This window comes from Gaeumannomyces tritici, assembly GCF_000145635.1.
Source record: "Gaeumannomyces tritici R3-111a-1 unplaced genomic scaffold supercont2.2, whole genome shotgun sequence".
Taxonomy (NCBI): domain Eukaryota; kingdom Fungi; phylum Ascomycota; class Sordariomycetes; order Magnaporthales; family Magnaporthaceae; genus Gaeumannomyces; species Gaeumannomyces tritici.
In genome coordinates, this window is record NW_008804546.1 from 3,894,132 (window position 1) to 3,916,021 (window position 21,890).

Genomic DNA, 21,890 nt, shown 5'->3' on the forward strand with positions numbered 1-21,890 from the left:
GACCCCTTTTTAGTATTTGTGAAGAGAGCAGCTGAACCTAGATACCGGAGGTGAGGGTGATGTTTCAACTCCAAATAACGCCTCCAACAATGCGCCATATCCAAATCTTCATCGTAGAGTATATACCAGGAGCACAAGGTGGGTCATAAAATCAAAATAACATGGTCATTTCTCATCACGGGTAGAGTAAGACGAATAGAGCAATAGATCGGGGTCATCTGTCACGCCCCCCTTAGAGTGAGAATCCAATACTTTCTCTCTCGTCGTCAACAACACGGCCGTATCTGTTATAAAAAAAAGAGGGGGTTGTCAGTTTCTGGTCCTCTCGTTTTACACACAAAAAGGAGAGAACTCACTCAAGCAGTAGCCTAAAGAACCAGACCTCGAGGTCCTCGTTCCGAAGCGCCTTGTTGGCCCAGTCGCGGCCCTGCAGCGCCAGCTTCTCGCCGAGCACGTCGCCGTCCTCGGCATCCTCCTCCCCACCACCCCCATCGCCGCCGCTAAAGAATCGCACGAGCTCGAGCCACTCGTCGCCGCGCAGGCTCATGGGCACGTAGTGGACCCAGGGGCGGACCCAGTCGGCGTGCCACTCGCGGAAGACGGAGAGCTTGTAGACGAGGCTGCGCGAGCGCAAGAAGGCGTAGAAGCGGCCCGAGAAGCCGTTGCCGTCCACGTCGAGCAGGTGGCGGTACCGCCACGCCGTCTCGGGCCGCGTGCGCCCCTTGACCGAAAAGTGCCGCTCCTGCGCCTCGCAGTCGGCCGGGTCGCACTGCCCGACGTGCGAGAAGGAGACATCGAAGAGGGACGAGAAGCGCTTGCGGGCCACCTGCTTGGCCTCCCAGCTACTGCCGCCACCGCCGCCGCCTTTGCCCTTACCCTGACCCCTGACCAGGATCTTGGCCTGCGACGCGTCGCCGTCGCCGTTGATCCTGTCCACCATGCGTTGGCGGTGGTGCATCCTCCACCCACCGTTGCGGCTGTACCCGCCCGTCGTGGAGCCGCGCCAGTACAACTTTGCCTTCTTGTCCTGCCAGCCCGGGTCCTGGCCGTCGTCGTAGGCCACCTTTTCGTACCAGTACCAGGGGGAAGGGTAGACGATGTCCGAGTAGCTCGAGATCTTGGACGACGAGAATATTGGGAACAGCTCCTGCACGACGCTGAAGGCGTTTGGCCGCTCAAAGAAGCCAAACGACGTGGCGAGCGAGGGGCTGAGGCAGATGTCGGACAGCGCCGTCGCGTTGCGCACGAAGCCCAGCTCGCCCGCGAGCGAGCCCGAGAGGTCGTCGGCCCGCTCCGAGTCGTCGAGCGCGCGCGCCGGCGTGTCGGGCCCGCACGACGAGCGCGAGTGCAGCCACGTCGACTGGTGCGCGTACATGTTGAACCGCGTCGTGCCGACGTGGTCGAACCCCCCCTCGGGCGCCAGCCCCTTTGGCCTTGGTCTTGTGTCACTGTTGCTGTCGCTGCTGCTGCTGCTGCTGCTGCTCTTCTCGGCAGGGTCCGTGCTGAAGCGGTTCTTGGGCTTCGCCACTACGGCGACGGCGGCCATGGGCCCGGCCCTGGCCCTCGCGACGAGGCGCGCGAGGTCGTCGTGGGGCACCACGACACGGGGCTCGTCGTGGACGTTGAAGGCCAGGTCCATGTCGGGCAGGTGGCGGACGAACGAGGCCAGCATGCCGCTCACGGCCTTGCGGTGCCAGTCGCTGCCGCCCGACATGTGGGCGACGGCGCCGCGGCGCACCTGGACGCCCAGAAGCGCGTTGCCGGCGAAGCCCATGGCCTCCGAGGCCCGCGACCGCACCGTGGCCGGCGTCAGGCCCCAAAAGGGCGTCAGCAGGTCGGCGACGCCGTCGAACTCGTCGGGCAGCCGCACCCCGCGCTCCCGCGCAAAGGCGTACCACTCGTCGAAGCGCGGCGGCGGCGGCATGCCGTAGCGCCGCCGGTACTCGGCCACGGCCTGCTCCAGCGTCTTGGACTGCCGCGCCACCATCTTGCCCATCTCCTCCTCGGCCGCGCTGATCAGGTATGATATGGGGTGCTGGGTGCCCGGCGGCGCCGGACTGGGTTCCTTGGAGGGCTTTAATATGGGTGGTGGGGAGGATGTGGCGGCGGTGGTGTCTGTCGGGGACAGGGCGGCGTCGGGTATTGGCAGTGGTATCGGGACCTGGGCCTGGCCGGGGCGGGCCGGGGAGGTGCCCGGGATGTGGGCATCGTGCTTGCTCGGGCTCAGGTAGACGTGTGGGATGGAGGGCGGCGCTGTCGACAGCCGGACCAGGGTATAGATTCCCAGGGTGCTGAGGGCTGCGATGCTGATGATCTGCACCCTGCGCGCCCGCAGCTTGCCGGCCATTGTGTGGCCCTACCTGACCTAGTTCTGCTTAGCCGTATGTATCCGGGGCTGCCCTGTACGCAGCCGCGAGGCCCGGGTGGTGATACTTGGAGCACTTGCAGCTCAAATCGGCCTTTGTTTACTTTGGCTTAGCTGCGCCACTCGTTGCCACTCGTTGCCATCCACCTTTGTTTTGTTGGCCATCTCCAATTCGGCGACAGGTAGGCACGGCCCACCCCACACGCCTTCCCCACTTCTACAAGTGCGTGCGTGTTACCCCTGTCGGCTGGAATACTCGATAGACGACGAGGCAGGGTGACAACAACAATCATGATCATAACGCTCACCTCTAATCCAAATGCTCTATGTAATAAAAAGTCTCCTCCGCATCCGTCTCATCAACCCCCAAAGTTCATCTTGAGTGCGATGCTGGGCTGCCCGGTGCTGGCTTCCGTGTCCTTATCCGCCGTTGCCTTGCGTCCGCTGCGGATCACCTCCTCCATAAAGGCCCGCTGTCCCTCGCTCATGCCGGCCACCACGCCGCGGAACGCCTTCTGGTCCACAGACGCAAGCTCCAGCAGTCGTGCGCTGGTTTCTCGGAACACGACCCCACCTCCGCCTCCCGCCCTGCCGCTGCGGCCATCGTTGTCGTTGTCGTCGTCATCGTTGCCATCATCGTCCTCGGCCGCGGCGCGAGCTAGTAGCGTTGGCACCACCAATGCCATAGCCACCGCGACAGCCTCGCCCTGATCCTTGGGGATAGCAGCCACCAAGGACGCAAGTGCTTGGGACACGAGCGCTCGTGCTCGTTCTGGGTCTTCGGGCTCCGTGTTGGTCACAAACGACACAAGCCGCGGAAGGAGGTAGCGCGCGATGGACTGGTCCGCCGGCGTCGGGTTAGACTGCACCACTAGTGAGCGGACGCAGTTGGCTGCGATTTTGGCCGTCTGTTTGCGCGCCGTAGATATGTCAGTGTCTTTGTGGCAACATCGAGTGGGCCTGTTTGAAGATCGGGTAGAATAGGTAAATATGACATGAATCTCTTACCATCCTGTCCGTGAGGCAGTCAACCACCTCGTCAAGGAACCGCACCACGATCGGGTCGCTGGCAGATAGGTGGTTCTCCCCGCTGGTGAACAGAACCGTGATGGCCAGCAGACAGTTCTTGACACACGAGAGGGACGTCGGCTCCTCGCGCTTCTGTGCGTTCAGGTAGATGGACAGGAACCTGCGGAGGCAGCCCTGGAGCTGCGAGTCGGTTTGGGTCGGCGCACCCCCGTCGTCGACCGGCGAGTTCCGGCGAGAGCCCGACAGGATGCCGAGGAACCGCTTCAGCGTCGGCAGGGACTGCGGGACGATAATCTGCTGACATGCCGGCGTGGCCAGTATAGTGGCGAATATGTGGATGATGCAAGCGTGTAGGTCCGTCCGGATTATGGTAGGGAACACCTCGGCCGCGTCCACAAGAGCGTTGAGCGACGTGCGCACAAGGAGGATGGCCTCCTCCGTCATCTGGTGGCGCACTGGAGCCGCCTGCTGACTGCCCGCCACCGCCTCCGTCAGGTTCGGCAGCAGTCCAGAGAGCACGAGGACGATGATCCGAGTCAGCTCAAACAGCTGCTCTATGTCCTCGGACAGCTCTCCACTATCGGGCTGGTCGGTCCTCTTGCGCGCGGCTGGATGCGCCACGCACAGCGCTCGCGCGATCTCCACAATCACCGCTTGCACATCGAGCCCTTCGGTCAGCACGAGGCGGTCGAGCAGGTCCATAGCCTCGGAGAAGATGGCCTCGCGATAGATGGCATGTCCCGACACGCTCGGATGCAGAATCTTGCGGAGCGCCTTGAGAATCTCGAGCGTCTGTTCCTGCGTCGCGAGCGAGTCTGGCTGCCCGGGCTTCGCGGTGAGTGCCTCAAAGGCAATGCCGAAAAGCACAAAGAAGAAAGCCACCGGCTCGTCACGGTAGTTAATATCGGCGCCCCTAGGCCGATCGGGCTGCGACGCCGACGACGCCGACGGCCCGTCCGTCTCCTTGCCGTCCAGGGCATCAAAGACAAACTCGCTGTCCTGCTCAATGAGGCTAGCGATGGCGTCCACCAGCTTCAGCCATGCATCCTGATAGAACCGCAGGAGCGTCTCGCGGTTAAGTGCCGCGTAGATGGTGTCTAGACTGCCCGAGAGCGACGGCGGGCCGAGCGTCATGGAGATGTCGGGCTCGAACCGGAGGCGCGCAAACTCGCGCAGCGACTCGAGCCACAGTGGCGTCAGCGTACCGATGTGCGACTTGAGCACCTCGAACAGGTACTTCTGCTCCGAGCTTGCCACCTGCAGCTCGGCCCAGGCCGCGAACACGGACATCTTGACCATGACCTGGGCGTTGGAGCTCAGGCCCTTGAGCTCGCCGATCCCCACGTTCTCCCGCTCCGTCGCAAAGTTCTCCAGCGCGCTCACAAGCGTCTTGAGGATACGGCCCATGCGGTCCACGTCTGTCACGATGCCCGTCGCTATGAAGCTCGCGCAGACGTTGACCGCCTCCGACGCGAGCTCTGGCGACGAGTCGGCCGCGAACGCTGGGGTCAGCGCCGAGCTGATCTGGGCCTGATACTGCTCTAGAAGCATGGCCTCCTCAAAGTCCGGGTCCGGCGTTCGGCCAAACATCTTGAGCACCGCCCCTACGATCTTCAAGCCCCATATCCTCTGCTCCAGCACACCTGCAGTAGAGGCCGAGAACGCCATCCTCACAACCTCGGCTATTTTGTTCTGGAGCGCCAACTGCGCTGCCGACTCGCCGTGAGTCGCCACCTCCTTGTTGACATGTACGAAGATGTCGCCGAGGCATCCCATGACGAACGTCATGACCTGCCATCGCAGCGCCTCGACGTCGGAGCCCCCGCCCGCATCCTTGTCGTCCTTGGCTACCCCGGCCGCGGCGGCAAACCCGGCCACCTCCTCGTCTTGGAGATCAACCACGGCGTTGGACCTGCCAGAGCTCATATTGGAAGTCTCAGCAACTTTGGTGCGCGTCATCTTCAGCACCCCCTGAAGGCGCTGGAGCCACATGGCCGTGTCCGTGAGGCACGTCTGGTGCACCCAGTTGCGTATTAGATTTCTGATGCCCTCGTGGCTGGGACACGTGTCGAGAACAAGCCACAGCTGGTCCTCGAAGCCTTTGTCGGCCGCCTGTATCACATCGTTCGGGTTCCTCTTCATCAGGTTGTACAGGCCATCGACAGCCGCATCACGAAGTGCTCGGTGCTTGGTAGTGACATGGGTCTGGAGAAGCTTCACGTAGGCCTCGAAGTCGACAAAGCCGGGTGCAAAGAGGGAGAGGTGCTCTAGGCAGCCAAGGCTAGCAAGCTGGACCTGCATGTCCTCCTCCTCCTGAAACTGCCCTGTCAGGTCGAGTATGAGCTCTCTCGACTTGGTTGAGTCCTGCAGGTCTGGGCCAAGCACGTTGATGATGGAGTCGATGCACCTGGCAATGGCCGCAGGTGTCGAAAGCTCAACCTCAAGGCCCATCGAATTGGCCGAGCCCGTTTCTGCGTTGTGGTTGTCCGAGACATATAGCTGGGCCAACATGCCGAGGGTGCTGGTAGTGTAGCTCGAGAAGCCCAGGCCAGCAGCGTCCGACATTCGGGCAAAAGCCTCGAGCGCCCAGAAGTGGACTGTCGGGTGCGGGTCGTTGCAGAGGGACATTATAATGCCAAGGATGGTCTTGAGGTGATATCCAGCCGCCATGCCCCCGACCTTGGTCTGGATACAGCCGAGAGCCATGGCACAACCGGCCCTCGCGCTCGGCTCCCGATTGCTCACAATGGTGTCGACGAGGTACTTGATCTCCTGGTTCGTAAACGCGTTGCCACAGGTGCTGCAAAGCCGCGCCACTGCTGCATACCCGATGCTGCGCACATACTGGTCCGGGCTGAGCACCACGTCCCGGATCATCTCCTGGAGCAGCTTCTCGACTGCCAGATTGGTGACATCGCCATGCGCCGATTGCGTTTCCTTGACCGCCACCTTGAGAGCGCAGAGTATTGCGACAGCAGTATTGACGTTGATGGCTGCCTTCCTCCCGGTTTCTCTTTGAAGGGAGCCGGCGGACAGGAACGTGGTAACCTGCTCCAGGATGCTCTCTTGGACCTTGGATGGGGTCAAGGGGAAAACAAACGCAAAGAGCTGGATGGCCATGTTGACCACCTCGGTCGCTGGCGGATCCGGGAGATCATCATCGAGATCGGCACCAACCTGAGGGTGCCCTATATACAAGATGGAGGCGTCGTGCTCGAGCGAGCCACAGACAGGAGATAGCAGGAGCCGGTCTATGGCAGCTTCGGGGCCGCTCTCGTCGACGGGCGAAGGCTCGGCCGAGTTCTCGTGCTGGCCAGGAAGCGGCTTGATATTGAAGCCATGCACAAGCCCGGTCACGCCGAACCCAGAGTTGTCCCCGACATCCCAGATGGTGTCGAAGGCGCCGGCTGCGTTCGCTATCGTGGCGCTCAGCGAGCTTGGTGTGAAGCTGTCCGGGTCCGCGAACAGCGAGATGGCAAGAGTGAGCAGGTTAGACTGTAGCAGGGCCTCGGTGCCGCCCGCTGGGCTGAGGTTGATCAGCTTCGTATAGCACTGCAACACGCGCCGCTGTACCATCATGTCGAGGTCATAGAGCTGGATGGCAGGCGCCAGGCGCTGTGAGATATCGTCATTGGTCTTCTTGGCGGGCAGAGTCTTGAGGTAGGCCGTGGTGTGCTGCAGCATCGTGGCGATGCGCTTGGAAACGTCGACGGTGAGCAGCCGGCTGTTGAACTGGAGGAATGCGAGAATGCAGCCAAGAGCGCATTCCCTGACGTGCGTCAGGAATGACGTCTCGAGGTATTTGCGCGATGAGCCATTGTCCTTGGCCAGCGGCTTGGGCAGGGCGTTCTTCCACAGCAGCAGGAGCTGGGACAGATGGATCTTGACAAAGTTGGGGCCGAGCGACATGAGGCCGCCGATCAGAGTCCAGGCGACTTGGATCTGCGTACTGGCTACGCGCAACTCTTGCTGCCCGCTGGTCTTGAGGAGATTGGTCGCCATCGACAGCACTCTGCTGTTGATTTCGACAGAGCCGTGGAGAGGCCGGAGGGGGCTAGCACTGAGGGCGGCAGCCAGCCCGTGGGCAAAGCCCATACACCGCCTCGGCGAGTTGCGTCCGGTCCCGAGGAGCCCGAGTTCACGGCTCAGGCTGTTCATGCAGACCGAGAGGCAGGGCAGGAGCTGTTGAGGGCATGCCAGCACGAATGTCTTGAGGCACGAGGACGCATACACCTGAACGCTGTAGCTCGGATGCTGGAGGACCTGCAGCAGCGCGTCCCTGCAGGGCTCGGCGAAGTTGTTGGCGGCAGAGCCCAATGATTTGATGAGTGACGACAGCGCACCAAGTGAGGCAATGAGCGTCTGTTTGGTGGGCTCGGGTCGCTCTTTGAGAGACTGTGGGTAGTTTTTCAGGATATCGTTGATGAGAAGTCTCGCCGCTGCGGACTGGCCGGACTCGCCCAAGATCTCGTGTCCCACCATGTCCTGTATGACCGTGTCGACGATGCGTCGCGAGATCAAGAGACGGTAGCGGTTGTTCGAGATGTTCGAGTTTCCCAGCAGATCCACCGTGAGCGTCTCGACCAGCCTGATGTAGTTGGCTTCAACCGTTTTCTCTCCCAGCCGGTGCAGAACCTTCCCATAACCAACACCGATGGCCGCCCTCGCCCTATTGGACGTGGACGAGCGCACGTAATGGGCCGAGAAGGTCTTGAGAATATCCGCCAGGGACAGTGCCAGGTCTTGAGTCTTCTTGGTCGGCACCGGGCTCTCAGACCGCGCGGGGAGCTCGTCCTCATCCTGGAGAGCGCCCACCTGCGTCCCCGTGCGCTTCAGTGGCTTGGCCTTTGACGCCTTGGCCCTGGATGGAACGTCGGCGCCGTCCTCGGCGTAGTTCTTGACCATCAGCTCCGCGAAGCAGTCCACAGCGGCATGGCGCACCTGGGACGACCCCGCGTCGATGGCCTTGAAGACGGTCCTGCTGAGCTTGTCAAAATCGCTAGAGTTGTCAAAGTAGGGCGTGTGGCGGACGAGGCTCTTGAGGCAGCGGCAGGCCGACATGATGACCAGCGACCCCTTGTCGCCCGAGGCGTGGTTCCTCGCCTGCTTCCACAGATCCCTGGCGAGGCTCTCGTCAAGGCTCGCCTCCAGCATCTTGGCGATCTTGGCAAACGCAACAAAGATGGACGCCCGCATGCCGGCATGGTTCTGGGAGGACTTGAGGAGCTTCAGGAGGTTGCCGCAGGCCATCTGGTGCAGGCCGATGGCGCTGTCGCCGGCCGAGCCGTAGACATCGCCCAGGCAGACGACGGCGGCGTGGCGGGCCTTGGTGTCGCCATCCGTCTTGGACTTGCCCGACGAGACGAGGGCGCTGAGGTCGTTGATGGTCTCGAAAAGCAGCTTCCTGTCGCCCTTGCCCAGGATCTGGGCCAGACACTTGCCGAGGTTGTTTCTCACGACGCGCGAGGGCGCGGGGCTGGGCAGGTTGACGACCTGGAAGATCTCCTTCTTCAGGTAGAGCTGCTGGGCGGTGCAGTCGTCGGGCTCGAGCGACAGGACGTGCTTGGTCAGGGAGGAGACGAAGGCGAGCAGGAACAACTCCTGCTGCTCGGCGGGGAGGCCCTGGAGCTTGGCGACATCGAGCTCGGGGTTGGTCGAGACGACGGCGGCTGGGGGCGGCGGGGGCGGCGGGACATGGTTGCCATTGGCCTCGACGGCAGATGGTGGCTCGGAGGATGCCCAGACCGACGACATGGCGCCGGGTTCGTTATATTGTCCTCTCTTGGACACCGTATCGAGAAGTCGGCAGTCGTGGTCGGACTTTTTGGGTGATCCCGTGGGGGGTGAGCGGGATGAAGCCTGACTTGGGTGCTTGGATGCCGTGTCAATCCAGTCTGCCGGACAACGGCCCTTGCTCTCATCCCGCTGCCACCAGCCAATCAGTGGCACGCTGAATTTCAAGGCCATTAAGGTGCCCCCACAACGCGCAACCCCTGACTCCAGTCGTCTTAGGCCGTTGCTAGCGCCCGGCCCAAGCCTATTGCTAATTTTTACCCAGCAAGCGACTCGGCCTGGGAGTGCGCACGACAAAAACGTGGTGCCCAGCAAGCCGTGAACAACATGAACATCACGGCGCCCGTTTTGAGGCTCGTGCGTCCAGCACGCCTGATATCAGGAGGCGCCGTCGGCTGCCCGTATAGACAACAATGCCGGTCTCTTGGACACAGCACCGCGCTCTCTGCCGGCCACAACAAGTGGTCCAAGATCAGGCACGAAAAGGGCGCCGCCGACATCAAGAAGACGGCATTACGCGCACAGATGTCCAAAGCGCTATCCAACGCCTGTAAAAGTGCGTGCATCCCCTAAAAAAAAAACCCCCCAGCCGAACCGCGGGGATGAAGCCGACCAATGTTCTCATAGCAAGTACGTGAAATGCGCATGCGTGCGTGGCGCCGGGACGGTTGAGCAACTATAGTGTTTGGCGAGGGTAGCCCGCAGCTCGCAACAGCCGTTACCGCGGCCAAGAAGGCCGGCGTGCCCAAGGCCGTCATGGACGCCGCCATCGCGCGCGGCCTGGGCCGGTCCGCGACCGGCGCCGCCCTGGAGAGCATGATCTTCGAGGTCGTGGTGCCGCTGCCGTCGTCCGTCTCCGTCGCGGTCCTGGTCGAGGTCGAGACCGACAGCAAGCTCCGGTCGCTGCACGACATCAACGCCACCATCAAGAAGAACTCGGGCACGGTCACGCCGGCCAAGTTCTTCTTCTCCCGCGCCGGCCGCGCCGTGTTTGCGCGCCATGACTCTCTGGGACCCGACCAGCTCATGGACGACGCCATCGAGGCCGGGGCCGAGGACTTGGAGTCGGACAAGGAGGGTAACATTGTCGTTTGGACGCAGCCAACCCAAGTCACTCAACTTGTTAAGGACCTTGCGCCCAAGTTCGGCCTCGAGACCTTGAGCTCTGAGATAATATGGTCACCGGTCGAGGACACAATGGCCACTGTCGGCTCGTCAGATGAGGCCAAGCGGCTGGCCGAGCTTCTTTCTGCTTTGCGAGAGCACAGCGAGGTCCAGTCGATTTACTCCAACGCGGCCAGGGGGCAGAGCCTCAGTGATGAGGACTGGTCTTCGGTAGTGGAGAGCCTAGACTCGTAGCGAGTGCCGATGCAAGACACGCATCACCTCCTAGATGAATATTCTAGACCCGTACCTCCCATAGACCACAGACATACCTATGCAGCTCATGAGAGTGGAGAGAGTGGCGCTGTGAAATAACATGTCCCTCCCAAAACAAACGCCTCATTGACTAAGACCCGGCAACCGCCGTAGAGATGATACATAATTTTTCGTGTCCCGGTATTACCAACGCTTCGTCCCGGTCATCGTACACAGGCAGGCATCTTCGAACAGAACCCAACCCCTTACCCCGAGCGCATGTTATTTCTCCTCGCTGACAGCACGGGGGTGACTGTGTCTACTCGGACCGTGCCTGGTCCTCGGTCTGCGCTTTCTCCTGGGCCGCTTCGGCAGCTAGCCGCCTATCCCTGTTCAGCAGCCTCCTGGCCCGGAGCCGCTCCAGCTCGGCCCGTATCTCGTCGGCCTCGTGGGGCACTCTGTTGGCTTGCTCGGGCTTGGGCCAGAAATCAGGCACGGCGAATCGCTGGTCCAGGTTGGTGCCGAAGTAGAACATGATCCCGATCGGGAACATGACGTACATGCCGAACTTGATTGTGGCGGGTTTGACGCCTCGGTCAGCAACGAAGCCGCTGTTGGCCCAGCATTGTCTGGTGCGCAGGCATTACCTTGAGGACTTCTAGGTTGAGCCGAGACATGGTGAAGGAGAGCAGGAGCAGGCCTGTGTTCGCAGCCGGTTGGTGTGTGGCCGGGCTTGGTCGGGCCGTTTGAAGCCACAGTGATGGAAGATCTGCCCACTTGAGAGCACTCCACGTCGCGGACAGGCGCAATTTTTGTTCGCGCCAGAGCGGCCGATCAGGCGGGGCAGCACCGTCTCATCCACTACGGTGGGTTAGGTCTGGAGCTTGGGCCACCCCTCTCTCTGGCCCTGTCCCTTGGTCATGCAGTCGGTCGCGTTGATGACGACGTCAGTGGAGAGACAGGCACCGACAAATCTCATCTACCAGCGGCGCGTTTGAGCCTGTGCACTGTCTGCTAAAAAAAAATATCACGACATTGTGCCAGGCGGCAATCTTGTCGGCAGATGGTTTGACTGCCTTTCCACCGTTGCTCGAGTATTCCACTTCAAGTTATCTGCACAGCTGAACCTCATGTTGCCAAACACAAAACGCTAGGATTAGATTACTTTTAAGGTGGTACGGCCGTTACCCTTTCCTCTCAGGGCAACTCTTGGTAACCCTCCAGACAGCAAGTCCCCGTCTTCCGAAGAGTCGACTGAGAGTGTTCCACACGCCGTCTTCCCCCCAATCCAGGTCGTCAAAGTTGAAGTGCTTTTCATGGCGCCATACCTCTCTGAACCTTAGCCCAGCAAGCCCCTTGTTGGAAAGGTAAGGGTCCAATCCCGTAGCCGAGACCGGCGCGACCAGGTAGGTTCCATTTTTCTCCCTCAGATATTCCATGCTCCTCCTGTCTGCTGGTGCGTCGCAGGTTGCCATGGTCTCCAGCTGGGCAAAGAGGTCCTCCCTTCCCAGACTCATCACGTCCATAGTTTCGAGCACCTCGTTCTTGCCATTCAGCAGCCAGATGGGAGGGGAATAAGTCTTCCACCAGATAGCCTTGGTTGCATCCGGCTGCTTGCTCATAAAGACTTGGGTCGGTATGACTCCGCCTTGATGATAGACTCCCATCAACACGCCCATAGCCGCATTGAAGATGATCCACGCCGTGATCCACGCCCGCCTAAGAGGACGGCTTTTAGGGAGCTTCACAGACGACAGGATCAAAGGCACAGTAGGCTGCAAGAACCTGGCTTCCTGATGCTGGAATATCGACAGGACGAAAAGCCCGGATATGGCCGAATAGAGCCTTGGCGAGAGTTGAGCGTTGACGAGTAGGAGGACGCCAGGCCCAAGCAGTAGCGGAATATTGGCCAGAAGATGTTGGTACCACGGGTGGAGACCGTGCTGAGCAAGATTTGCTGGCGAGATATTGTATAGCAAATTGTTCAAAGGGGTAATGACAGGGTGGAACACAATGTCCGCCCATGACACCTGGTGCTTGGTATAGAACGCCGTGTCGAGTATTACAGCGACGACGGTGGCAGTCAAGGCAGAGAGCAACAGCACAGCGAGAGACAAGGGCCTGGTTGTAGACATGTCAGTGTTTCTGGTCGTCAAGAAAATTCAGGGGCATGCTGCAACTATACCTATTCCAGAAGCATGGGATCAACCGAATTCCGGGAATGAGGAGGAACGCAGGAAAGGTAATTCGGTTGAAGAAGCCGAAAATTGCCAGCATCCCCAATACCGCCGAGGCCATGAGTGCGTCGCGCTGGTGGTGTTATGAATAGTCAGCAAAAACGTCCGCCCGCCGGCGAGTGGCGATGCGCCCACAAAATATCCCTTGAGCTGGCGGCAATGTCGACAACGTACCGGACTTGCCACGATACGCTCGGTAAGCACCAAGCTCCACGCGACAACCAATGTCTCGATCGAGTTCGAAAATGTATGTGTCTGGTACGTCCAGGTGACATAGGAGGAGGCGACGAGAAGCACGGCGACCCGGCGGTGGCGCGGCGAGGAGATCAACTCATGGATCGCCCAGTCCTCGAGAACAAACCCGAGGACGAACATCAGGACTCGGAGCGACCAGAAGACGGCAATCGGCGGGATCTCCCCGTCCTTGCCATTCCCAATCCAGAGCCACCGAAGCAAGAGCATAGGAAGCCCGTAGATCGGCCATAGTGGAAAGACGCTTCGGATCGGGCGGTCGCTGGTGAATTCCCAAGTGTGTCGAACCGGATAGCTGAAAATCTGGCCTGTTGAGTATGGGAAATCCGAGTGTTAGCTGGTGCTGTCCTGCGTCGTGAGATCACCCCACCATATCCCGAGCCCCCCGCATGGCCTGTGAGCCACAGGCCGTTACGAGAGCAAGCTGCAGCCATCCACGACAAGCATCAGGCGAAGCTGCGGCGGTGCATGAAGCCAAGAACATGACGGCGCAAATATGCGCCGCGATGCATCCCAGTTTGGAAACTCGGGCGCGGTATCGGTGTAACGGGCGCGACTCGCCTGCGATGACCTCGGGGCCTTGAAAGTTCTCGTCTGGGTGAATATAACTGGGCGACAGCGCGAACCAGAGCCTTACGAGGATCAGAAAGAGATATGTGCGTCGCCACATGTTGGCCTGGCACCGGGCAAGGAGAGGAAGGACGCGGGAGGCGGCTGCAGGAAGCAAAATATGTCATGGTCAGAGCAACAGGGCAGGAAATGAGTGCGACGAATCGAAGAAGAGGGCTGGAGAATGGAACAAGAGCAGGCAGGCCCCGTAGCATGCGCTCGCGCGCGAGAAATGATTGGTTTTGTTATGAAGGGGAGTCGAAATTTCAAAGACAGGAGAGCACCTGGTGATTTCACCCACAGGTTGTCTCGCTGGCACCCTTGCAGGGATCTGGCAGATCATGCAGCCAATTTGCGCTTGCCACACCCATCTCTGCGGGACGCCTGGCTCGCCCACTTTCTTAAAGAAGGGGCCGTCGCTTTCGGCAGACGCCCTACCAATGAGCCGTCGCTGGGCGGTTCTTATTCCTGACTACCAGGTACTAGCCTTACATCGGTTGTGATTATTTGAAAATGGTTCCCTGTCCTATCTCTTGGCTGAATTATCTTGACTCCGTTAGAGACGGACGCAGCTTTCCTCAGACGCGATTACATAGGTTGAGGATGCAGGAACCTTTTCTTGTTTCTGCGGTATGAATCTCCGAGCCGCATCCGCCACACACATGGAAAGACGATTCATCCATATTAGTTATTATTGAGAGCGCATCCGTTGCCTATTATCTCCTGTCCCAGTATCGCATGTCACCCATCTGGAATTGCCTAGATTGTGATACCATTGGGCAACCAGTGCTGAAGTCTATGTCTTACGTTTCTCGTTAGCCAAAGCTTAGGGATGGTTTGTGAGGATGAGTTGGCTTGAGGGGAACATGAGGAAGTTTCGGGCCCACCGGTGATGTCAGGCAATTGTTGCTGGTGATTTGAAAAAGGTACATATACAAAGGGTAGTCCTGGCGGTGGAGCGACCTCTTCGTCGCTTTTCGGCCATCAAACGGATGAAGCCTTTCGAATGTAGGTTCGGTATACTTGGCACAAATCAAATACCCCATCAGCCAACCCGTGCAGGCAAAAATCATTGTTTGTTTGTTCGTGTCTTTGCCACCATGGAATGCACACAAACGGTGGCGCTGTTGGGATTGTAACTGTGGGGTGCTTTCCTTGTGGGGTAGAGGTATCCTTCAAGCCGACCGTGGTCAGCCAAACTCGGCTCTCGCTTGAGAATTCAAGTCGCACTTGACGAGATGTGAGCCACTGGTAACTTGATAGCAGTTCGAGATCTGGCTGAGCCGGTGCTGTCTTGAGGCTGAAGCGCTGTAGGAGCTAAATAGGTAGAGATAACTACTACCATAGGTGGAGTGTGACTTTCTACGGGTCACAGCTCCCACATCTACCTAGGTGCAGGAAAATTAGAAATTTCGTGCCTTCCGTAAACGGTACCACCCGCCGCAGGCTTTTGTTGCTCCACTCCTGCCCCGCGCGACACCAACACGCAGTGAGTGTGCCTGTTCCAGTTCTGGACATCAGCTTGGGGTGAGCGTGAAGGACACCCTTGTTCCTCCCGCACTTCTGCCTAACTTGATATTCCTGACCGCGGATTGACACTTCTATTTAAGCCGACCCTTCCTCCTCTCGGCGTCTCCCGGTTCTCGAGTTGCCATCGGCATCAACCACTACCTACGCCCGCATTCGACACATTGAGCCCTCCAGCCACTGTCCCCGACACCGCAAACGCCAATCGCCGACCGCTGCAACAACCTGGGCCTGCTCTTGCGCCCATCGCCGCACCATCGACAACATCATCAACTCCCCCATCGCTAGTAGCCGAAAATGTCGGAGGGAACTCTTCAAAAGGTCTCGCTTCAGAGCAACGATGGCAACGCCATCGAGGTCGGTATGTACAAGAACCCAACCAGTTGCGACTGGATCCCCCGAGCGTCTCCCCCCGCTCAGTCACCCGTGACCGCCTCCCGCTAACATTCGAACATTATAGATCGCGCTGTCGCATGCCGTTCCCGACTGATTAAGGATCTGATCTCGGATCTCGGCGAGGACATGGTCGCCTCGACCCCGATTCCCATTCCCAACGTTACCGAGGCCGTGCTTAGGAAGGTCCTCGAATGGTGCGAGCACCACAGGAATGACCCCACCCAGACCAACGACGAGGACACGGAAAACCGTAAGAAGACTACCGACATCGACGAGTGGGATCAGAAGTTCATGCAAGTCGACCAAGAGATGCTCTTCGAGATCATCCTTGTACGTGTTCCCCAGCCACCCCCATCTGCCCCTTTGTTTGGGCTCCTCGCCTAGGACCTCCCACTAACCTCATTCTTATTTTGCAGGCATCCAACTACCTCGACATCAAGCCGCTCCTTGACGTCGGCTGTAAAACCGTGGCCAACATGATCAAGGGCAAGTCTCCCGAGGAGATTCGTAAGACATTCAACATCACGAACGACTTCACCCCAGAGGAGGAGGAGCAAATTCGTCGCGAGAACGAGTGGGCGGAAGACCGTTGAGACGTTCAAGATGTTCCGGTTTCTCCAAGGCTCGCCGGCTTGCATATGCCTCTGGGCCCGACACGCTACGCAGCTGCGAGATACTCGGGCCGGCTCTACTGCTCATATCTAGCGCGAGCGACAACGGTGTCACATATTTCGTTTCATAGCTCATGGAGGGGGGCGTTTGCTTCTCGTGTATTGATACCTCGATAGGTTTTCTTACTCTCGCGGCCAGTGGACCTCGTGCCCCGGTTTCCAGCACTGGACGGCCGCGACGGCGTATGCTTTTCTTGGGCCATGTCCTCGGCGCACTATCACAGGTGCCCTAGCGATACTCGTTCGTTGACACTTGGGTTCCGGATCCGCATTGTCGCTTGGTGAAAGAAATACCAGTATGGGTTTGGTTCAAGCCTAACCGCATCCTTGAATGACTTTGAAGCCGCTAATAAATCAGAATGCATTTGACATATGACCATGGCCGTTTTGTGATTTCCGTCCCAAAGACATCGTGATATTTCTACTCCTAGGAGCTGGTTGCGTGATGAATTGCGTCATTCGGCGAGGCAGAACATGGATTTATCACACATCTTGGACAACCTGAGAAACTCGTAAGCGGACAACGTCAAATCTGTCAGCTGTTGACAGGTTGTGATACCAGATAAATAACTGGTCGGCCGTCGGCCTTTCGGTCGAATAAACCACATCCCGTACAACACATTCGAGCAGTATACCGTGTTGTCCGAATCTGGCGATGCCAGTATCGCTGTCGAGGTTGACATCAGGACACCCCACTTGTTCATGGAAATGATGCAACGGCGAAGGGGAATAATCATTTGACTTCCATTTTGTTTGCCCGTAACATGCAATGACCATAAAAAGAAAGAGAACCGACGGCATACCAGTGACTCGGCATCTCGACAGCGAGACCCGACAAATCACGGTGCTTTCACTCCCTCCAGTCATCCATCAAAACCAAACTCCGAGTAGAATCGTTTTGCCCGCTTCATCGTCCATCATCATGGCCTCAGGAGCCAGCAGCCGGCAGTTGTAGTCTTGGCGCGGGGTTGGCGGCTGATGGCGAGCCAGTGGTGGACGTTACAAAGAAGTCGGAGAACAAGGAAAACCATGGACTGGGACATGAGAGAGAGAGCGTTTAGATGCCGAGGCGGGTCTTGCGCCAGTGCCTCCGCTTAGCGTTGTAGCTGTGATGTCAAACACAGGATTGTCAGCGTCACTGGTTTATTCACGCGCTGTGCCCGAGGGCGGGTTGGCGAAGAGGTCCCAAAGGGATTCGCTATCCCACGGGCCCCAGAGGGGGGAGGGAGTCGAGGAATAGGAGCAAGGAGTGTCGAGAGGTTCGCCGTACCGGATGGTGTTGCCTGTCCGCAAACGAATCCATTGCGGGATCGGGCGGTTCTGCTTCTGCGCCTTGGCGAGCTTCTGCTTGGTGCGGAAAGACTTGTGGCTCTGTCGATGCCGGGCATCAGGTTAGCATGCTGTCTCGGGAATGCGGTCGTTGCGCCCCTCAATCCTGCGCTGCCCGTTTTCTTCCCCCACGATCGCGTCGCCGCAGCAGTCCTGCAAAATCCCACCAGCGGCGACGGCGACGGGAAACATGATATCTTGCGTCAATAGAGCTGTCGGGGCGTGCGTACCGGCATTTTGATGGTTGTTCGTCAAATGCAGAGATGGTCTTTTTTTTTCTTCGTTGTTGAGAGAGATGAAGCAAAATGGGGTATTTTGGTTTGGTGCGTGATAGGGTATTTGCGGCGGTTTGGCAGGCAGGGTGCTTGTGCTGTGGCTTGACCTCCTCACGTGCAGACAAGTGTGGGGCTGTAGATGTGGCTTGCCTCGTGGGGCGGCCCCTTCCCGATTCTGGCACGTCGGAGGCTTGCCGCGATTTGGCCACTCACATGTGGCCCGCGGCCGAGGCGGATGTCATGCAGCCCGATCGATTGAACCTTGGACAGAACAGCAACCGCAAAACCCGTCAACGACAAAACGCGCCCGCCGAGAGCACGTTCCGTACACGCCAAATACGACACGAATTCCACGCGAAAGCCATACCCACCTGCTCTCCCTCGACACCTGGATCACCAAAGCCGGTAGTATTTATCATCACCTAGGTCTTGCACCGCTCTGCAGGACAAGCGACGCGACCGCCTTTGATCGGAACCGAGCGACGGAGTCGCCTTGCGCCCAGAGAAGCAGACCAAAATGGGGCAGAGCGTGTCGTGGCTCTCGGGCCTGATCTGGTCGAAAAAGGAGATACGGATCCTGATCCTGGGTCTTGTAAGGGGAACCCCCATCTGGCGGCCCCTCCCGAAAGCATGACCAAAACTAACCTGCTACCTACAGGACAATGCCGGCAAGACTACGCTCCTGTATAGGCTGAAGGTATGAGCTGGCCTGCTTTAACCCCCGAAGGCGACAACCTCTCCGAAAGGCCCATCCGCGGCTTCGTGGCAACATGCCCCTGACAAGATGGCCCCACTGCAGATAGGAGAGGTTGTCACGACGATACCAACTATAGGGTTCAACGTCGAGTCGGTGACTTACAAGAACCTAAACTTCAACGTCTGGGATCTGGGTGGACAAACATCGATCCGACCATACTGGCGATGCTACTATGCCAACACGGCAGCCGTCATCTTCGTCGTCGACTCGACGGATATCGAGCGCCTGCAGACGGCAGCAGACGAACTGGCGGCGATGCTGAATGAGGATGAGCTCAAGGACGCCTCGCTACTTGTCTTTGCCAATAAGCAGGACCAGCCTGGTGCGAAGGGGGCCGGTGACATCTCACAGGCCCTGCGCCTAGGTGAGCTGCGGGACAGGAACTGGAGCATCATGGCCTGCTCTGCCGTTGACGGCAGTGGCGTCAATGAGGGAATGGACTGGCTTGTGGTAAGTGTCTTGTTATGCTTTGTCGTTTCACTTTCGGCTCGGCGCGGGCGGCTCTGCCTCGCACCCTCGGAGCCCCACCTCGACATGGTGGCCCCTGTACTGCTGCGGCCATGTTTCGTCAGTTATCTAACAGCAGTGAACAGCAAACCGTATCGCAAGAATAAACGAAGCGCCTCGAGCTCATCTTCGCAGCATCATCAACAGCAAATTGTAAACGTCGTTATCTATTTGGACTAGACATCAGCCTTGCTGGAGACGACATGGCACATTCCCCCCTAGCATCGGCGTTTCTTGGTGGGCAAATCGCGGTTCATTGGCCCTGGCTTCCGTCTTGATTTTATGTTGACTACCACAGCACCGCATCTGCCGAACAAATTTTTGGCTCATATCCCGGGTACTCGAGATGGGGACGCCTCTGGAACCGTACCAGGGCCTGCCGCCTTTCCGTGATTTCGTTTATGTATAAGAAGTTCGCAATACATCATCATGAAGTAACAGGCTGGGTCTTCGTTTAGTAAACTCGGCAACGCTGAGAACTATGCCCGCCTGCTTGGAGGACTCTGGACCTTGATGCCTGGTAGATACGGTCACGAGTTTTCACCCAACGTCAACTGGCAATAGTTCGACAGGATCCCAAGAAAAATACAGCTTGTTGTCTGCTCGAAAATAGATGGTTTTTTTATCACGCAGACAGGCCAATTTACCGTTATCGTATTGTGCTTGGCTAAGGCTTGATGTCACTTTCGGCTCTGAAGGCCAGATATGACGGGCTTGGCACGGATGACAGAGCCAAGAGAATGGCAAGTCATTGGCCGCCAGCCCGACGCCTTCAAAACGGCCACGTATACAAGGCGGCGGCTCTCTCGTCGACGAAGCCAGCCACGTGTGTCCCAGCAGGAGGAGAAAAGAGCCCCCTGCACCCTGTTCGTGCAACCGCTCCGTCTCCGGATTTCTGTGCTCTTGAGGGTCAAGAAACTTTTGTTTCGTCGGATGCAGTCGCCCGTGCGACGCGGCGTCTCCGTGATCAGCGGAAGACGGAGACGGGAAAGGTGGGCCCTGTGCAAGTCGTCCCCCCTCCCGAGCAATGACCAGTGAACAGAACGCCAATGATTGAAATGTGTGTGTGGGGGGATGTGCAATTCTGCCTATTCTGCCTCGTCCGCCCTTCCTGCCCATGGGTGCCGGACTACCGGCTTGGCTCGAATATTATGCCTCGGGGTGCGGGCCGTGGCTCTTGGGTGGCCGCTCCACTACCACCTCCCAACCTGGGTCAATTGTAAGCCGACCGAATCGACGTTTTAGGAAGGGGATAGGAAATAGTGGACGGAGCGGGTGCGACAAAGATGTCAGGAACAAGGTGATGCAGATAGGAACCTGACGATGACGGCTGGCAATGTGCCTCTCTTCTGCGTCCTGATTTTTTTTTCTTTTTTTTTTTCTCTTTTTTTTTCTCGTCTTCTTCCTTTCTCGCCCGCTTGTTTTGATCACCTTTCAAACAACAGCCCTCGTTCATCACAACTTCAATCGGATAACCTCCGCTCATGACGCTTGTTTGTTTAGAGCCGCAGTCCTTTTGTCCAATCGTCCCCCCTGCTTGTATGCGAGGTTTGTTGGGGTCAGGTGGCTCGTGGTGGCGCCAATGAGCCCTGATGTTTCAATGTTTCCTGGTGATCGTGGGATTGGGCACCAAACCCAACAGGAAGGATTCAAGAAAGCCAAGAGGTGTGGGGTGGAGGATGAGGGGTCCCGCCGCAGTGACGGAGAGTGACTGTTTTTTGTTGTGTTTGTTTTTTTCCTTTCATGTCTTGGTTTGTCCGCCGGTTGAGTCAACCTTTGCTGCCGCTACCCGCATCCTCCTGTGACCAAGCCTGTATGGAAGTCTGAGCGGTGATCTATGCAGATACGGTCGCTCGTGTCGCTCGTGTTTGGTTTCCGACGACGCTGGCCAATCGTAAAAGGTCGGTGTCCAGTTTGGTTTGACCGAAGCAAGTGACGTCGCCTAGACTCCAATTGCGGTGGGCATACAGGCGCGTCAGCTCTCGCACACACACGCACACACCCCGCGGACCCCGCAAACATTGTCGGCACACACGCCACGGAAAGACACAGAGCCCGATCTTTTTTTATTTTTCCTCCTTTCGTCTCGGTCCCTGAACTGGAAGGAGCAGCGCCCTTCCCTGCGCGGCTGGCTCCAAGCTGCGCCAGTTAAATTTACTTTATCCTGGCCTCTCGCGATGGGACAAAAGGGGGTTGCTGCAGCCCCGTGTGATGCATAAGATCGTCGCCGGCACAATATGCGGCGACTCGAATAGCAACGCTGGGCAGCGCCGAAGGGAATGAATAGACGCGAATGGCATGACGTTGGATGGTTACTTGGCCCTTGGAGCTGCTAATCCTGGCGTCCCGGCTCGCTGTGTCACCCGCTAGTCGGGCCTAAAAACGAGCCAGAGGTCGAGAAGTCCCGTCCCCTGTTTCCGTTCATCTCAAGTCGATGCGGAGAAGAGAGGGACCACGATAAGTCGCAGAACACTGTGCATACGGCCATTACTAGTATGCTAGTGGGAACTCTAATGGCTGACAATTGTCCCTCTCCATTGGCCACAACTGTTCCAATGCGTTTACTTTTTCTTCTTTCTCCTCCTGACGTTCCCCATCAACGGAGACTAGGGTGTGCCGACTAAAATTTAGTCGCATGAATCACTCCGTGGGCTAGCTGGTTCATCCCCCGCCGCGCCCGATAAGGGAACCCTAGCACCCTAGCACCCTAGCTCGACAAAATCCCTGGCCTATCAGCGAACTGCCCCAGCTTAGCGAGCTGACGAACACGGCGGGGAGGAGGCT

The 21,890-nt window shown here is 58.4% G+C and overlaps 8 protein-coding genes across 8 annotated transcripts; 3 read left to right on the forward strand and 5 right to left on the reverse strand.

The window, feature by feature from the left end:
* Positions 1 to 2: 2 nt before the first annotated feature.
* On the reverse strand, positions 3 to 2,347 carry GGTG_03876 (hypothetical protein; the record flags this gene model as incomplete). The annotated part of the gene is made up of 2 exons (XM_009221659.1): positions 3 to 284; positions 357 to 2,347. 2 exons carry the CDS (start codon positions 2,345 to 2,347, stop codon positions 233 to 235), a joined length of 2,043 nt encoding a protein of 680 aa, XP_009219923.1. The 3' UTR covers positions 3 to 232.
* Positions 2,348 to 2,655: 308 nt separating this feature from the next.
* Positions 2,656 to 9,340, reverse strand: GGTG_03877 (HEAT repeat protein). Its single transcript, XM_009221660.1, has 2 exons — positions 3,374 to 9,340; positions 2,656 to 3,273 (listed from the first exon to the last, which is right to left on the reverse strand). The coding sequence occupies exons 1-2, from the start codon at positions 9,146 to 9,148 to the stop codon at positions 2,725 to 2,727; spliced, it is 6,324 nt and encodes a 2,107-aa protein (XP_009219924.1). The 5' UTR covers positions 9,149 to 9,340; the 3' UTR covers positions 2,656 to 2,724.
* A 174-nt stretch (positions 9,341 to 9,514) lies between these two features.
* GGTG_03878 (hypothetical protein) lies at positions 9,515 to 10,546 on the forward strand (the record flags this gene model as incomplete). Its single annotated transcript, XM_009221661.1, has 2 exons — positions 9,515 to 9,743; positions 9,870 to 10,546. The coding sequence occupies 2 exons, from the start codon at positions 9,515 to 9,517 to the stop codon at positions 10,544 to 10,546; spliced, it is 906 nt and encodes a 301-aa protein (XP_009219925.1).
* GGTG_03879 (hypothetical protein) lies at positions 10,274 to 11,452 on the reverse strand. The gene is made up of 2 exons (XM_009221662.1): positions 11,194 to 11,452; positions 10,274 to 11,114 (listed from the first exon to the last, which is right to left on the reverse strand). The coding sequence occupies exons 1-2, from the start codon at positions 11,221 to 11,223 to the stop codon at positions 10,866 to 10,868; spliced, it is 279 nt and encodes a 92-aa protein (XP_009219926.1). The 5' UTR covers positions 11,224 to 11,452; the 3' UTR covers positions 10,274 to 10,865.
* A 159-nt stretch (positions 11,453 to 11,611) lies between these two features.
* Positions 11,612 to 14,027, reverse strand: GGTG_03880 (GPI mannosyltransferase 4). The gene is made up of 4 exons (XM_009221663.1): positions 13,597 to 14,027; positions 12,958 to 13,343; positions 12,732 to 12,856; positions 11,612 to 12,667 (listed from the first exon to the last, which is right to left on the reverse strand). The coding sequence occupies exons 1-4, from the start codon at positions 13,703 to 13,705 to the stop codon at positions 11,731 to 11,733; spliced, it is 1,557 nt and encodes a 518-aa protein (XP_009219927.1). The 5' UTR covers positions 13,706 to 14,027; the 3' UTR covers positions 11,612 to 11,730.
* Positions 14,028 to 15,170: 1,143 nt separating this feature from the next.
* On the forward strand, positions 15,171 to 16,623 carry GGTG_03881 (E3 ubiquitin ligase complex SCF subunit scon-3). Its single transcript, XM_009221664.1, has 3 exons — positions 15,171 to 15,532; positions 15,632 to 15,897; positions 15,984 to 16,623. Exons 1-3 carry the CDS (start codon positions 15,469 to 15,471, stop codon positions 16,158 to 16,160), a joined length of 507 nt encoding a protein of 168 aa, XP_009219928.1. The 5' UTR covers positions 15,171 to 15,468; the 3' UTR covers positions 16,161 to 16,623.
* A 672-nt stretch (positions 16,624 to 17,295) lies between these two features.
* Positions 17,296 to 17,803, reverse strand: GGTG_03882 (60S ribosomal protein L39; the record flags this gene model as incomplete). The annotated part of the gene is made up of 3 exons (XM_009221665.1): positions 17,296 to 17,344; positions 17,509 to 17,609; positions 17,798 to 17,803. The coding sequence occupies 3 exons, from the start codon at positions 17,801 to 17,803 to the stop codon at positions 17,296 to 17,298; spliced, it is 156 nt and encodes a 51-aa protein (XP_009219929.1).
* Positions 17,804 to 18,062: 259 nt separating this feature from the next.
* GGTG_03883 (ADP-ribosylation factor-like protein 1) lies at positions 18,063 to 19,768 on the forward strand. Its single transcript, XM_009221666.1, has 4 exons — positions 18,063 to 18,434; positions 18,501 to 18,539; positions 18,642 to 19,049; positions 19,193 to 19,768. The coding sequence occupies exons 1-4, from the start codon at positions 18,360 to 18,362 to the stop codon at positions 19,211 to 19,213; spliced, it is 543 nt and encodes a 180-aa protein (XP_009219930.1). The 5' UTR covers positions 18,063 to 18,359; the 3' UTR covers positions 19,214 to 19,768.
* The last annotated feature ends 2,122 nt before the right edge of the window (positions 19,769 to 21,890 follow it).